The 12,834-nt window shown below is 49.3% G+C and overlaps 7 protein-coding genes across 7 annotated transcripts; 3 read left to right on the top strand and 4 right to left on the bottom strand.

Moving 5' to 3' along the window:
* Nucleotides 1-700: 700 nt before the first annotated feature.
* M437DRAFT_76101 (acyltransferase-domain-containing protein) lies at nt 701-2,011 on the bottom strand (the record flags this gene model as incomplete). The annotated part of the gene is made up of 1 exon (XM_041026557.1): nt 701-2,011. One exon carries the CDS (start codon nt 2,009-2,011, stop codon nt 701-703), a length of 1,311 nt encoding a protein of 436 aa, XP_040878963.1.
* Nucleotides 2,012-2,233: 222 nt separating this feature from the next.
* Nucleotides 2,234-3,600, top strand: M437DRAFT_51003 (NADH kinase-like protein POS5; the record flags this gene model as incomplete). Its single annotated transcript, XM_041022110.1, has 2 exons — nt 2,234-2,357; nt 2,417-3,600. 2 exons carry the CDS (start codon nt 2,234-2,236, stop codon nt 3,598-3,600), a joined length of 1,308 nt encoding a protein of 435 aa, XP_040878962.1.
* Nucleotides 3,601-3,753: 153 nt separating this feature from the next.
* Nucleotides 3,754-4,989, bottom strand: M437DRAFT_50749 (Brix-domain-containing protein; the record flags this gene model as incomplete). Its single annotated transcript, XM_041022074.1, has 1 exon — nt 3,754-4,989. The coding sequence occupies one exon, from the start codon at nt 4,987-4,989 to the stop codon at nt 3,754-3,756; it is 1,236 nt and encodes a 411-aa protein (XP_040878961.1).
* Nucleotides 4,990-5,591: 602 nt separating this feature from the next.
* M437DRAFT_76098 (glycyl-tRNA synthetase) lies at nt 5,592-7,750 on the top strand (the record flags this gene model as incomplete). The annotated part of the gene is made up of 4 exons (XM_041026556.1): nt 5,592-5,857; nt 5,934-5,956; nt 6,008-6,486; nt 6,536-7,750. 4 exons carry the CDS (start codon nt 5,592-5,594, stop codon nt 7,748-7,750), a joined length of 1,983 nt encoding a protein of 660 aa, XP_040878960.1.
* A 695-nt stretch (nt 7,751-8,445) lies between these two features.
* M437DRAFT_50720 (sterol desaturase) lies at nt 8,446-9,177 on the top strand (the record flags this gene model as incomplete). The annotated part of the gene is made up of 1 exon (XM_041022064.1): nt 8,446-9,177. The coding sequence occupies one exon, from the start codon at nt 8,446-8,448 to the stop codon at nt 9,175-9,177; it is 732 nt and encodes a 243-aa protein (XP_040878959.1).
* A 28-nt stretch (nt 9,178-9,205) lies between these two features.
* Nucleotides 9,206-10,254, bottom strand: M437DRAFT_85371 (uncharacterized protein; the record flags this gene model as incomplete). The annotated part of the gene is made up of 2 exons (XM_041028281.1): nt 9,206-10,189; nt 10,246-10,254. 2 exons carry the CDS (start codon nt 10,252-10,254, stop codon nt 9,206-9,208), a joined length of 993 nt encoding a protein of 330 aa, XP_040878958.1.
* Nucleotides 10,255-11,777: 1,523 nt separating this feature from the next.
* On the bottom strand, nt 11,778-12,698 carry M437DRAFT_66880 (uncharacterized protein; the record flags this gene model as incomplete). The annotated part of the gene is made up of 1 exon (XM_041024839.1): nt 11,778-12,698. One exon carries the CDS (start codon nt 12,696-12,698, stop codon nt 11,778-11,780), a length of 921 nt encoding a protein of 306 aa, XP_040878957.1.
* Nucleotides 12,699-12,834: the final 136 nt, after the last annotated feature.

Genomic DNA, 12,834 nt, shown 5'->3' with positions numbered 1-12,834 from the left:
ACTCCTTCTCGATGAAGTCGAAGTACTGTAATTGTAGTTATCAATGTCCGCCTACCGATGGAATGACCTTTATGCTGTATAGTAAGCACATGCTTTATGTAGTAATAATACTTTCACTTTAAACGAACATTGTCCAGAAGTAAAACTTGAGTGATTCTCCATGTGCGTGAGATAGTCGTGTGTATATCGAGTTTTCAGTGACGCTCAGCGATGCTTATCTGCAGGAATAGCTCCTTTCTTGCTTCCTCCCCATGTACTAAAAGAAGAGAACTGAGTGGCCATGAAAAAGGCACAATAATATGAGACAGGAAGATGTCTACTGAGAAGCGACAACCTATCCGCTCTCAATGGACATGCTTGTTGTCCAAGAATATTTGTGCCTTTTTATAGTGTACATTCTGCGTGTCATCGCAGGCGGAGTATGATAAAAGTCACGGATTTCAGTACACGGAAAGGTCTCGAGACAGAGCAGATGTGCGAATCTTCAGAAAAGGTAGGTGATTGTACCGTCGATCTAATTATCCTAATTCGAGCGGAGAGTGGGTATATGTAAAAGTCATCCTCCAATGCAATCCTATACAGAAAGACAGTGCAGTTCTCATGTCAAGTGTCCTGCTCATGATACTCAGACCCATCCAACGCCAGTGACCAAAGCCTTCATTCATCATGCCCATGTGCCTCCTTCTAACAAGAGTTATCTCTAATTTGAGCTCATTCTTCCCGTCAACACCAAATTAGTAAACTTTATCAGGATGTTTCCCAATAAATAGGCCGAGAGTACTGGTGCGAACAACTGCAAAGGTTCCCAGATGAACTTGGGTTTAACCTCTGTCTCAATGTATGTTGCGTGTTTACTCTGTTCCCCGGGCTTCTCGATAGCCCCAACAGCAGCAGGATCAGCAGGGAACCTTCCGTGATCGAGATAATACTCGATCAAGTCATCCTTCTCTCTCCACCTCTCCAGAAGCCACTTCTCAGTCTCTTCCTTGGAGTGGAGAGGAATGTCGGCAACGGCGAAGCGGCGCCAATGCATGTTTACAGATTTGGGGGCACGACCTTGGAAGTAGACGGAGCGGAGGGTGTATAGTTTGCCGCCATAGGAACCGCGAGGAACGCCTTCATAGGCAATGGTGCAGTCATAGAGCCAATCCACGCTGTCTTTGAGTTCTTCTAGACAGAAATGGAGACCAGTACTGCGGGGCAGGATCTGGTGCTTCATATCTGGTATGCCAGTCTTCTCGCTCCATCTCGCGGATGAGTTGCGGGTGTTAGGACTAAGGTTGGTGCCTTCAGGGAAGATGAGTAGCCATGCGGGATCCAAGCCACTCTTATCCTTTCGTCCCAGAACAGGACCAGTGTGTCTGGTGGACAGCTTTTCTAGACGGTGCTTTAGACGCGGTTGATCCTTTGCCCATTTCCTGCTCATGAAGATGAAGTTGTAGAACATCATGGCAGGGCCGATGACTGGAATGTATTTCAAGCTCTCTTTCAAGATGATGTAGATGTGGCCATGGCATGCTGCGGTATAGCTGACCCACCACAGATAGGTCCAATCGGTGTAGATCTGGTGGTTTGCGATCAGGACCAGGCGTTCGGGAAAGTCGCATTCGAGACGGCCATCAGGGAGCTGTCTGAGTTGTCCACTGACTGAAGCGTCGCCGGAGATGCGAATAACAGTAGGAGCGAAGATGTATGTGCCAGATATGAGGACAAGGCCAAAGTACTGCTTGCAGACAGCCTGCCAGGAATAATAGTAGTCTTTGTTGTAGAAGTAGAGGGGAGCACCAAGGAGCTGGGCGGCGTGGACAGCTAGAGCAGCGATAGTGAAGAAGAGGGCGAAACAAGCGATACGGAGATATTGCATAAGAGGGCCATGTTTGACAGGACCAGCAGGGTGGTGCTCGTCTTGGAGGTTGTCATTTGTCGAAGTAAGGTTGATCTCGGGTTCCACGGCAGACTCGGGTTTGGGTATAGGGCGCTGGCGGATGCCCTCGGTGTTGACACGCGACATGTCTCTAGGTGCGACAGTGGCAGGTGCAACTAGGTACGTCGGGAAAGCATCCAAGGCAGCGACAATAAGAATGGAAGGTGCGTAGAATCAGACAAAGAGCGTCTTCTGATCAGCGAATGTTCCATCATCCATCGCGTCAGTCGAAGCTTCGCAGCCCCACCATCCATCAACCGTCACGATGCGACTGCCTTTTTGTGGCTTTGGTCCATCTGACATGAACAAATGACACGGCCATGTCTGCCTCTGCTGCGACACGTCGCCAGAAGATGCTTCTCTCAGTCGCCCGCCCGCCGTGAGCTTCGCGACATTGCTGCTCTGCCAGACCGCATCCGCCCTTCCTATCAAGGTACTTTTGGCTCTTCACGCACGTGCCGAATTATCATGACGCTGACGGTTCCATCTCAGAGACAAAACACCAAGATCTTCTATCGCTGCAATGGCCTCAGCCACCTCGCAATATCCTGATCGTCCACAAGAGTGGCTCCGACGTCGTTGCTGAAGCCGTCCACGAATACGCCAATCACATCCATTCGACCTACCCTGACGTCTCGCTCGTTTTCGAACCCCAAGTCGCCAAAGAGATCCATACCGACTTCTCCTTCCCCATCTATACCACCAAAGACGAGTCAAAACATGTCCGTCTGCAGGACAAGGTCGACCTGACCTCCACCCTTGGCGGTGACGGCACCATCCTCCACGCCTCGTCCCTCTTCGCGAATGCCCGAAACGTCCCTCCCATTCTTTCCTTTAGCATGGGCACTCTAGGCTTTCTTGGAGAATGGAAGTTCTCCGACTACAAGCGTGCGCTTCGTGAAGTCTACATGTCAGGCGCTTCGCCAGGCTACGGTAGTGCTCTTCTGGAAACAGAGTCTGGTCAACAAAAAGACGTCCTGTCAGGCTGGAGTTCTGTCCGCGGCATGTCTATGGGCCCATCGCGCTCCTCTCGCGTGCTTCTCAGGAACAGATTGAAGGTTGGTGTCTTTGCCGCAGACGGCACCCCCATCACCCACGCCGATCCTTCCGCGCCCATGTGCTCAACGGACTGTGAAGCAAACAACAACTGCGATGTCTTTGCCATGAACGAGGTCCTGCTCCACCGCGGTCGTACACCTCATCTCAGCATAATCAACATCTATGTTGGTGGTCGCTTCTTGACCGAAGCTGTAGCTGATGGCCTCTTGATTAGCACACCCACTGGATCAACAGCTTACTCTTTATCCTCAGGCGGCAGTATCGTTCACCCTCTGGTTTCATCTCTACTTCTCACTCCTATCTGTCCTCGAAGTCTCTCCTTCCGACCTCTTGTCCTCCCGTCAAACACACCCATAACGCTTCGGCTGTCACCCAAAAATCGCAGCGATGAGATTGAGTTATCTGTCGACGGTGTACGTAGGGAGAAGGGCTTGACAAGAGGCATGGAAGTCAGAGTTGTCGGAGAAGAAGTAAGGAGCGAAGAAAGGACTTGGGGCGGTGGTGGTGTGCCGTCCATTGTCAGGACCGGAGGGACCAATGGCGCCGAAGGCCATGATCATTGGGTTGGTGGTCTGAACGGTCTACTAAAATTCAACTTCCCATTTGGCGAAGAATAGGAAACAGAAAGATGGGCAAAAATGTGCTGATCATGGCAGCATGAACACATCTTTCTTTTATCACGATATACAAGCAAAGAATGCCTTATGTCTTTTGTGGCCTTGACCAACGCCTTGCAAATGCATGTACAACAGAAAATAAACCTCTTCTTCTTACAGAGCAAATCTCGTCCTGACCTTCTCGTCGCCAGCCTTCCATTCCCATTCTTGTCCGCTCCTTCTTTGAATGCCCTTATCGATTCTTCTCAACTTGAGCGTGAATCTGGGTCCCAGCTCTTGCAAACCAGCTCTGATGTCCTCCACACCCTCGACCACTTTTCCATCCGGACCAACAATGCTCTTCTCGGTCGCACGCTTGTCGCGGAACACGTATCTGTGTCTTCTGACGAAAATGTAATCGCGCTGGTTGTGTAGCGTTACAACTTGACGTCCTTGAATTTGCGGTTGCGGCGGGAAGATTTGGCGGAACAAATGCGCAGTCAACAGACCCAATGGGGTGCGGAAATTGTTCAAGATGAGTTCGGGATCATGAGATGTAGGGTTTCCGTGACCGGGCAGTTTTGCACCTTCAACCCAGTTTGAGATGCTGAAGTGGAACATGGGGCCATGAGGTAGATGTACGATATCCAGACCTGCAGGCTTTTTCTGGTCTTCGTTGAGGATAACGACGTGGGTGTAGTTTCTGTTTGCAGCAAAAGAGGAGATTTCGCTAACCGAGTATTTGTGGGCGTGGAAGTGTGCTGTGCGTTTGATGTACACCGAGTTTGGGAATAGAGAAGTGAGCAGAGTAGCTTCTTGGTGCAGGAAACTGTTGATGCTTGTTGTGACTAGCACCTTGGGATCTTTGCCAGATTGCTCAAACAGCGAAGGGAATTTTGCGGCTAGGCCTTCAGGGGTGAGGGAGAGGTTTGTCGCTGCTGTTGAGGGTGTTGGTGAAGGAGCGCGGGCTTTCTTCGCTGCGGCGGCTTCGTCTTTCTTTTGTTGTTTCGCGGCCTTGGTGTCTTCGTCGTCGTCGTCGTCTTCGTCCTCGTCAAAGTCAATCATGGAGTCTGCATCACTGTCCTTCTCTTCCTCTTCTTCCTCTTCCTCCTCTACCTCTTCCTCTTCATCCTCAACCTTCCTCCTCTTGATCACATTCAAATCAACACTCAACCCCAATTTATCACTCTCCTCGCCATCGCCCGCAGTATCCCAAGTCCTCTTCCTGTCGATGGTTTGCGGGATATTCTTTGCTCTGCGCGCTTCCCTCAACGCAGGGTTCTTGTCTTCTGTGCGTCTGCGTCGGAGTCTGTCATCGCGCTTTTCGTTTTCTTTGGCTTTTTTGGCTTTGACGTGTTGTTCTCTGCGTTTTATTTTGTTGCCGATTTTGGTCGGGTTGCGGGAGACCATTGTGGCGGGTTGGGTGGGTGTTGGTGGGTTTGAAGGTGATGGATTGACAGCCGCTTTGCGACTGGATTAAAAATTCTTGGAGACCCTGGAAGAATTTCTGGAGGAGTTGGTAGGGAACATCAAAGCTTTTCTTATACGGCAGTGAGGCTCTCCGATTTGCCAAGTACTTCCAGGATAAACTATCAAGATGCGCAATACTTGAGGGATGGAAAGACCCCGGGGAGACCCTACGGTTCTGCCAATCTCTATAGATATATCTCCAAGTTCGTGTCAGATTGTGCATTCCTACAGCTTATTTTATCGCCGCATCCTTGTTCGAGATGCAAGCGTCACTTAAGCAAGCTTGGGCCACTTACACTTTTTCGAAGCCCAGCCAGACACCGCATCGATGAGCAATCGCCTGGAATATTAACTGCCATCACCACTCGCCATCTCACGGCATATTCTTTCTGTTTGACAAGTCTTTATTGTCAAATTTTATGTTCAAGTACCTGCGCCAGGTTATCAATAGGCAATCCACCACAAGGCACATCAGAGCCTTTTCATCAACACCCCTCACTTACCGTGCCGTCGTTCAGACTCGCACGCGAAACATACCAACCATGTCGACCGACTACGTTACCCAAAAGGGCCAGCCCTTTGACAGAGCTGCCTTTGAGTCACTTTTGCGCCGTAAGGTCTTCTTGTGGCAGAGTTTCGAGCCTTATGGCTCAGTCAAGGGTCTTTTCGATTATGGCCCTCCGCTTGAGCAGCTTGAGAGTCAGGTTATCCAGATCTGGCGTGATCACTTCATTCGCTCTGAGAAGATGATGGCTCTCAAGTGTTCTATGCTTACTCCTTTTGAAGTTTTGAAGACTTCTGGTCACGTGTGAGTTTTCTCTCGAAATCGGCAATGATTTGGATTCTCAAGTTGTATGAAACAATTTTATTGACTTTCATCTCAGTGACCGTTTTGCCGACTACATGTGTACGACTTGCTTATTGAAAAAAGGTTCTGTATCAAACTGACATTTAACAGGCAAGGACCCCAAGACTGGTGAAATTCTTCGTTCAGACCATTTGATTGCTGATGTGCTTGAGGCTCGTCTCAAGTCTGACAAGGAGGCTCGTGGCGAGAAGGTCGAGGAGAAGGAAGAGGACCCCAAGAAGAAGAAGAAGCAAGCAAAGGCTGCCAAGGGTGCCGTCAAGCTCGACGATGCTGTTCGCCAGGAGTACGAGCACGTTCTTGCCATGCTCGATGACTACACTGGTGAGGGTATGGGTGAGTTGATCAAGAAGTACGACATCCGCAACCCCTCTTCCGGCAACGAGGTTGAGCCTCCTGTGTCGGTCAACCTCATGTTCCAAACTCAGATCGGTGCTTCTTCCAACTCTCCCGCTTTCCTCAGACCCGAGACTGCTCAGGGTCAATTCCTTTCTTTCCAGAAGCTCCTCGAGTACAGCGATGGCCAGCTTCCTTTCGCCTCTGCTTCCATCGGTTACTCTTTCAGAAACGAGGTATGTACAATGTAACTACCAATGACTGATTCTTACTGACATGTCCTAGCTTTCTCCTCGCGCTGGTCTTCTCCGTGTCAGAGAATTCTTGATGGCCGAGATTGAGCACTTTGTCGACCCCGAGGGCGGAAAGGCTCACCCCAAGTTCCACACCGTTGCTGATGTCAAGCTTCCTCTCCTCGACCGCAACACTCAAACCTCCGGCAGCACCAAGCCCACTATGGTCGCAATTGGTGAGGCTGTCGAGACCAAGCTGGTCGACAACGAGACCCTCGGTTACTTCCTTGTTCGCATCTACCAATTCATGCAAAAGATTGGTATCGACATGAACAAGCTCCGCTTCCGTCAGCACATGGCCAACGAGATGGCTCACTACGCTTCTGACTGTTGGGATTGTGAGTTGCTCAACAGCTACGGCTGGACCGAGTGTGTTGGCTGTGCCGACCGTTCTGCCTACGATTTGTCTGTTCACGAGAAGGCTACTGGCACTGTCCTCCGTGCTCGTGAGCAACTCAAGAACCCCGAGACTATCGAGGAGTGGGTTCCTGTTATTGACAAGAAGAAGGCTGGTCCCAAGTTCAAGAAGGATGCCAAGGCCATCGAGAACGCTCTTGAGGCTCTTTCGCAAGAGATGAAGGAGAAGCTCCAGATCACCATGGAGTCTGAGGGCAAGGCTGAGGTGCCCGTTGAGGAGATTGCTGCTGGCAAGGTCGAGATTGACACTTCCATTGTCAAGTTCGAGAAGCAAAAGAAGACCATCACCTTCCGCGAGTTCGTGCCCAACGTTATCGAGCCTTCCTTCGGTATTGGTCGCATTCTCTACTCTCTCATGGAGCACAGCTACTGGACTCGTGAGAACGATGAGGCTCGTTCCGTTCTTTCCTTCTCGCCTGTCGTTGCTCCTATCAAGGTCCTCGTCTGCCCTCTTCAGAAGGACCCCAAATTCACTCCTCTGATTGCTAAGCTTGAGGAGGCTCTTGACAATAAGTCTATTTCCTTCAAGATTGACCAGACTGGTGTTAGTATCGGCAAGCGCTACTCTCGTAACGACGAGCTCGGTATTCCTTTCGGTATTACCATCGACTACGAAGCCCTTGACGACGGCAGCCTTACTCTCAGAGACCGTGACTCGACCAAGCAAGTGCGCGCTAGCCAGGCTGACATCATCAAGGCAGTTAGCCGTATGGTGAAGGGCAAGGAAACTTGGGCTGATGTCGTTGCTCGCCTACCAGCCTATGAGGGCCAGAAGGAGGCTGCCGAGTAGAGAACATCTCAGTGGACTCTCTCGGATCTGGAACAAGTTTGTGCATTTTTATTGCTAAAAGTCGTTCATGCCGTCTGGTGGGGATCTAGATAGGTCAACAAATACATCTCGATTTTTCCAAAAGGCGTAAGTTGTATCTATTTCCTTCTCGCGTTCTTTCCCTAATTTGCGTCGTCCCTTCCATTGGCCAATGATTTTTCTTGGCTCTTAATCAGCCTTTGGGATTCCCGTTACACAAAACACGAGATGTGCCTTCCTTCACCAACACTGTTGCCTCTTGCCATGTACACATTGAATATTGCAATCTTTTTGTATAATCATCAATGCGACTGCCTTGATTCATCAACACGTTTCCTCATTCTGACACGTGGTCCGTGAATAATTGTCCAACACGTCACATTGACGAACAAGCGCCTTACTATATCAGCTATGGCCTGATACCTTGGCTTCAGTCAACAACCTCTCTCTACACACCACATCGATGTAAGTACATCTCTCAACAACCTCAATTCATCCTGTCGCATCAGACTGACTGAATTGGCTTTTCAGGTGCCATGAGATCTGATGCATGCTGATTTAGCGATCGCATGTCGCGTTCTACAGGAGAGCAGGGTTGTCTCACCATCGATAGCAGGTTCCTGAATCACGAGGCACTCTTGATCGTTCGAGGGTGCGAGACTGCCACAACTCTGCACATGGCTCAACTGGTTCGGACAATCTGGACAGATGTCCTGGAATCGGCCTCGTCTTACAAGATTGAACTGGTCGGTACATTCGGCATCCAACTGGTTGCTTTCTGGCTTCCATCCCTCTTATTACTAGGCATTGACCAATTCCTACCCTCCTTCTCATTGCGGCACAAAATTCAATCGCGACCGACACCAACTCATGTCCAGATCTGGCATTGCATTGATGTGGTCATTCTCAATCAACTGTTGATGGCTACAGCAAAGATACTTGAGCTTGGAGTTCTACATCTAGCAGGTCACTCTTCGTTCTACCGCTTCGACCACACCATACCAAGTATGTTAGAAGTAATACGCGACCTCCTCATCTGCATTCTCGGCTGCGAAATAATCTTCTACTACTCCCATCGCCTCTTACACCTCAGATCCTTCTACCAACGCATACACAACCAACACCACCAATTCAAAGCCCCGATCGCTCTTGCTGCCCAATACGCACACCCTTTGGAGTATCTTGTATCCACCATCTTTCCATTCTGGCTGCCTCCACAGATTCTTGGCTGTCATATTTTGACTTGCTTTTTGTTTTGGACTGCGGCTACTTTGGAGACGGTGATTGCTCATAGTGGATATGACTTTTTTACGGTTTTTGCGAGAAAGCATGACTTGCATCATGAAAAGTCGAGGGTCAATTTTGGCACTTTGGGGTTTCTGGATTGGATACACGGGACTGGCGCATAACAAATGAATTCACTTCCTTCCCTCATTCCTACCTCGCCTCCGCCCATGTTTCAGCAGGGTCAAAGAGATGCCAGACGCTATACTGCTCCTCTCTGGGCTTCCAGAAGTTGATAGCCATCTCGCTCATGCTTGAGTGGAGCTTCAGGAGTCCTGCCAAGGGATGTTGTTCCAGCCCACCAAGAATCCAGTCCAAATTTTCCTCCATGAGTTGAAGATCCTTCTCTGTGTTACACAGAGTTCGAAACTGGTGCAGCTTCGAGGCTTTGTAGGCCGACATCTGAGATCTCATCTTGGCGTCCATATCTGCCATTGCCTGCATGGAGGCACTCTTATCGGATAGTGTCACTCTTGCTGATGCATGCTCGAACTCGTGATGCCAGAATGTCTCTGGAAGATCTGGGAAGGGATGAGGCTTGGAGGTCACCGCTACATCAATCCAGCATTTCGGATCGTGGTAGTCGATGTTGATGTAGATCTTGTCAGACGGCACGCCAAACTTCTCGTGAATGTCCCAAAGGCGTTGCAACTTTCTAGGGAGTTGCTTGGTTTGCTGAGCCTTGAATCGCGCCAAAAGTCCTGCTGCATCGAGGAAAAAGTAGGACCAGTTCAGCTTCAAGCCCAAGCTGTTGTTGCGTTCAGAGCGAATGTTGATGCGAGTTTTGACGAATGCGAGAAGTTCCTCAAGGCACTCAGCACGTTTATTGTCGCTGTGATGGTGTTCGTCACTCTCCTCTAGATTGACCTCTCGCATAAAGACCTCAAGAAATTCAACACAGAGCTGCTTGCTTGTGGCCAGAATTGGAGTTTGGACCAGTTTGCGTACAACACAGCGGTCGATAGTAGCAGGTTTGAGGCCATGAACCATGAGCGAGGGGACCATTGAGCTGTAGATGATGTTTCTGATCTCGCGAGGGAAGCGCTTGAACTGGCCGAGACCATGTTCGGAGCGGATTCCGAAGTCGACTGGCTCCTGTGGAGGTCCGATGCTGTCTTTCGACTTGTCGTTCTGATCCTTGAGCAATAATCAAGACCCAGAGTTGAGAAAAATGGGGTTTTGGTATCACGCACCGTTTCCATGTTTGATGCTGTTGCGACAGGATCTATCTCTGCTTGGACTAGTCCGCGTTTCGGTGTGAAGTGATGAGTTGCTTGAGTGGTTTGGTTGCGAGCGCGCACGTTTCAAGAAGTGGTGAAGGTAAAGAAGACGCTGGTGTTGCTTGTCTAACGCGGCTCAAGCGATACCGCAGGTATTGGCGATGTTTTAGTGATCATGCTGGGCGCGACTGGGCATTGTAGTAATTTCCCATTCGGACCCTAGATTTATCCCAAGACCCTCAAGCGTCCTGAAGGGGTAATAGTAGCCGGACAGCGGACGGGTATGCACTAGTGTGTCCGGGCTTATAGCCCAGGAAAAATACGAGTCGAAGGAAGAAGCTTAATCGACACTAGTTGGGGAGGGGCCCTTTATGTAGCTATTTGGGCTGAGCATAGACCGGGTCACTACTTCAACAAAACAAAGGACAAAATCCAGTCAGTGACCTTCAAACTTAACGAAACCCATCGCTTTGAGTTTCAGATTGTTCTTTCTCCTCCGTCGTGTAAGTGAAAGCTTTACCAAATAAATGTGAATGACAGATACAACCTCAATTGCTTTGCTTGACTACAGGAGGCTCATGAAAGTGACACTATTTGTGACGGATATTTTGATTGCTCAGGATTCAAAGCGGTGACAGGTTTCCAGATTGGGAACGTATCTCATGTTGTATCGGGATGCTGTTCTGATGGTCTTTATGGGCACTCCATATTTGATGACTATCAAGAGTTTGGAGGAGTCAATCGTGTAAGTCTTGTGGAGGCTCCAGAGGATATAGATGTTCTGCAACAAGACGTCCACGATACACTACCATGGGGCATGGAATCCCTGAGGACTACTGTACCATGAAGTACTCACGACTACTCCCAAATCTCCAAAAGCACAGCTGGTACCAGACTCAACGTGTACCTCCGCCTTGATCAAATCTAAAAGATGCTTGAGTTGACCCACGCTACTCCACGTATCCACGAGAGTACGATATTTGATCTCTTGCAGGAAAGCACTGCGCATATCCGCGGATTCATTTTCGCTCGTAAGACGAAATACAGTGGCTGCAGACGATGTTGCGAACTTCGCCTGAAAGACGATCGTGTGATCCCAGGCCCAATGCAGTATTTTCAGTGGCGGGAGAAGAATTGAGAGGAGCTGATAAAGGAGACGGCTATTTTGAAATCAGTTCGATACTGGGAAGTTGGTGATGAGGTTGTCCTTACCATCGCGTCGCGCCTTTGGACTTGATCTGCCACAAGATAAGACAAGATTCTGTCGGATAATAGCCAGCCATGGTTCAACCACGAGAAGATGTTAGCTCCTGAGAGGGAGATAGAAGGCGCAAGGGTCCCAGTAAGAAGACGCTGGAAGTTTCATAAGGCAACTCGATGCAGAGTGCTAGAGTGATGGACTTGGTAGCACCAAGAGGAAGAGCAATCAAACCCCACGCAGATTCGAATTGTACGAGAAGAACGAACAGCCTGAGTACAAAGCTGGATGCTCTTTGAGCTGACGTTCAATCATTGCTGGCCTGCCTCTCTTTCCATCTGAGTCTGCGACAAGCGTCTTCAAGCTCCTGTCTATCCCTGTTCGTCCAGTATCGCGTAGCCACTTCAATAAGAGGGAGGTGTTTCTCCTTGACCCTTGTGAACGTGTCTTGCACAACTGCTTTACCTCGCTCTATGATACTCTCAATTATCCCAGGTGCTACTAGGTAGCGAGAAGCTGCTGTTGAAGGTCGGAGAACACTGCGTATGTGGTCCACTGCAGCTTTCTCCATGTCCCTACAACATTGTTCCATATTCTGGATGGATTGTACTTCATCTCCCATAACGACTTCGATCGTATAGTCGTGAATCTTCAGTCCACATGATCGTAGTCTATGTGTGCCCCAAGCATAAGCCATAGTCATCTCGCGGATGAATCCATTCAGTTCTTGTGTGATGTCAACATAACGGACTCGAATTGACAACCTACTTGGTGGTATGCCAAATCGAGCAACGCAGCGGTTAAAAGTCTTGAGCATAACCGCATATCTGATGAGAAACTCATGATGCGTATAGCAGTTCCTAGATGATATCTTTGTGTCGGCCTGGAGGATGATTTTCCTCGTATGTGAAGCAACATTGGCAATCTGGCCCAGACAAATCAGTATGTACTCCAAGTTTCCGACATCGACCGTCCGCCCTCCGCATATGATGGTGGTTCTGCGCAGGTGTGCCTCGAGGTACTCTCGATAAAACTGGCGTCTACCCCTTCTGCGCATGGCGAGTGGAACTTTCTGGGAGACGGTAAACTCTGCTTCTTTGATGGTGACTGGGATGAGCCCACTGTAGAGTGGAAAGGCAAATCCGTCGTTCGAGAAAGACAGATCAAAGATCATGTCTCGAATTTCGCGTGGCAATTTTGACAAAGTGCCGAGTCCAGGATTTTCCATGTCGACGATGTGTTATTGTATGATGTTTGAGTATTTGAAATATCAAGGATGAGGGAGGTAAGATTTTTTTAAGTATGTGAAAGAATTAGTAGTCATTGTTGAGCACGTTTGAGGCAATAGTGAGTCACGCCTGGCA

This window comes from Aureobasidium melanogenum (genome assembly GCF_000721775.1).
Source record: "Aureobasidium melanogenum CBS 110374 unplaced genomic scaffold scaffold_13, whole genome shotgun sequence".
Classification (NCBI taxonomy): domain Eukaryota; kingdom Fungi; phylum Ascomycota; class Dothideomycetes; order Dothideales; family Saccotheciaceae; genus Aureobasidium; species Aureobasidium melanogenum.
This window is presented reverse-complemented; position numbering and strand designations above follow the sequence as displayed.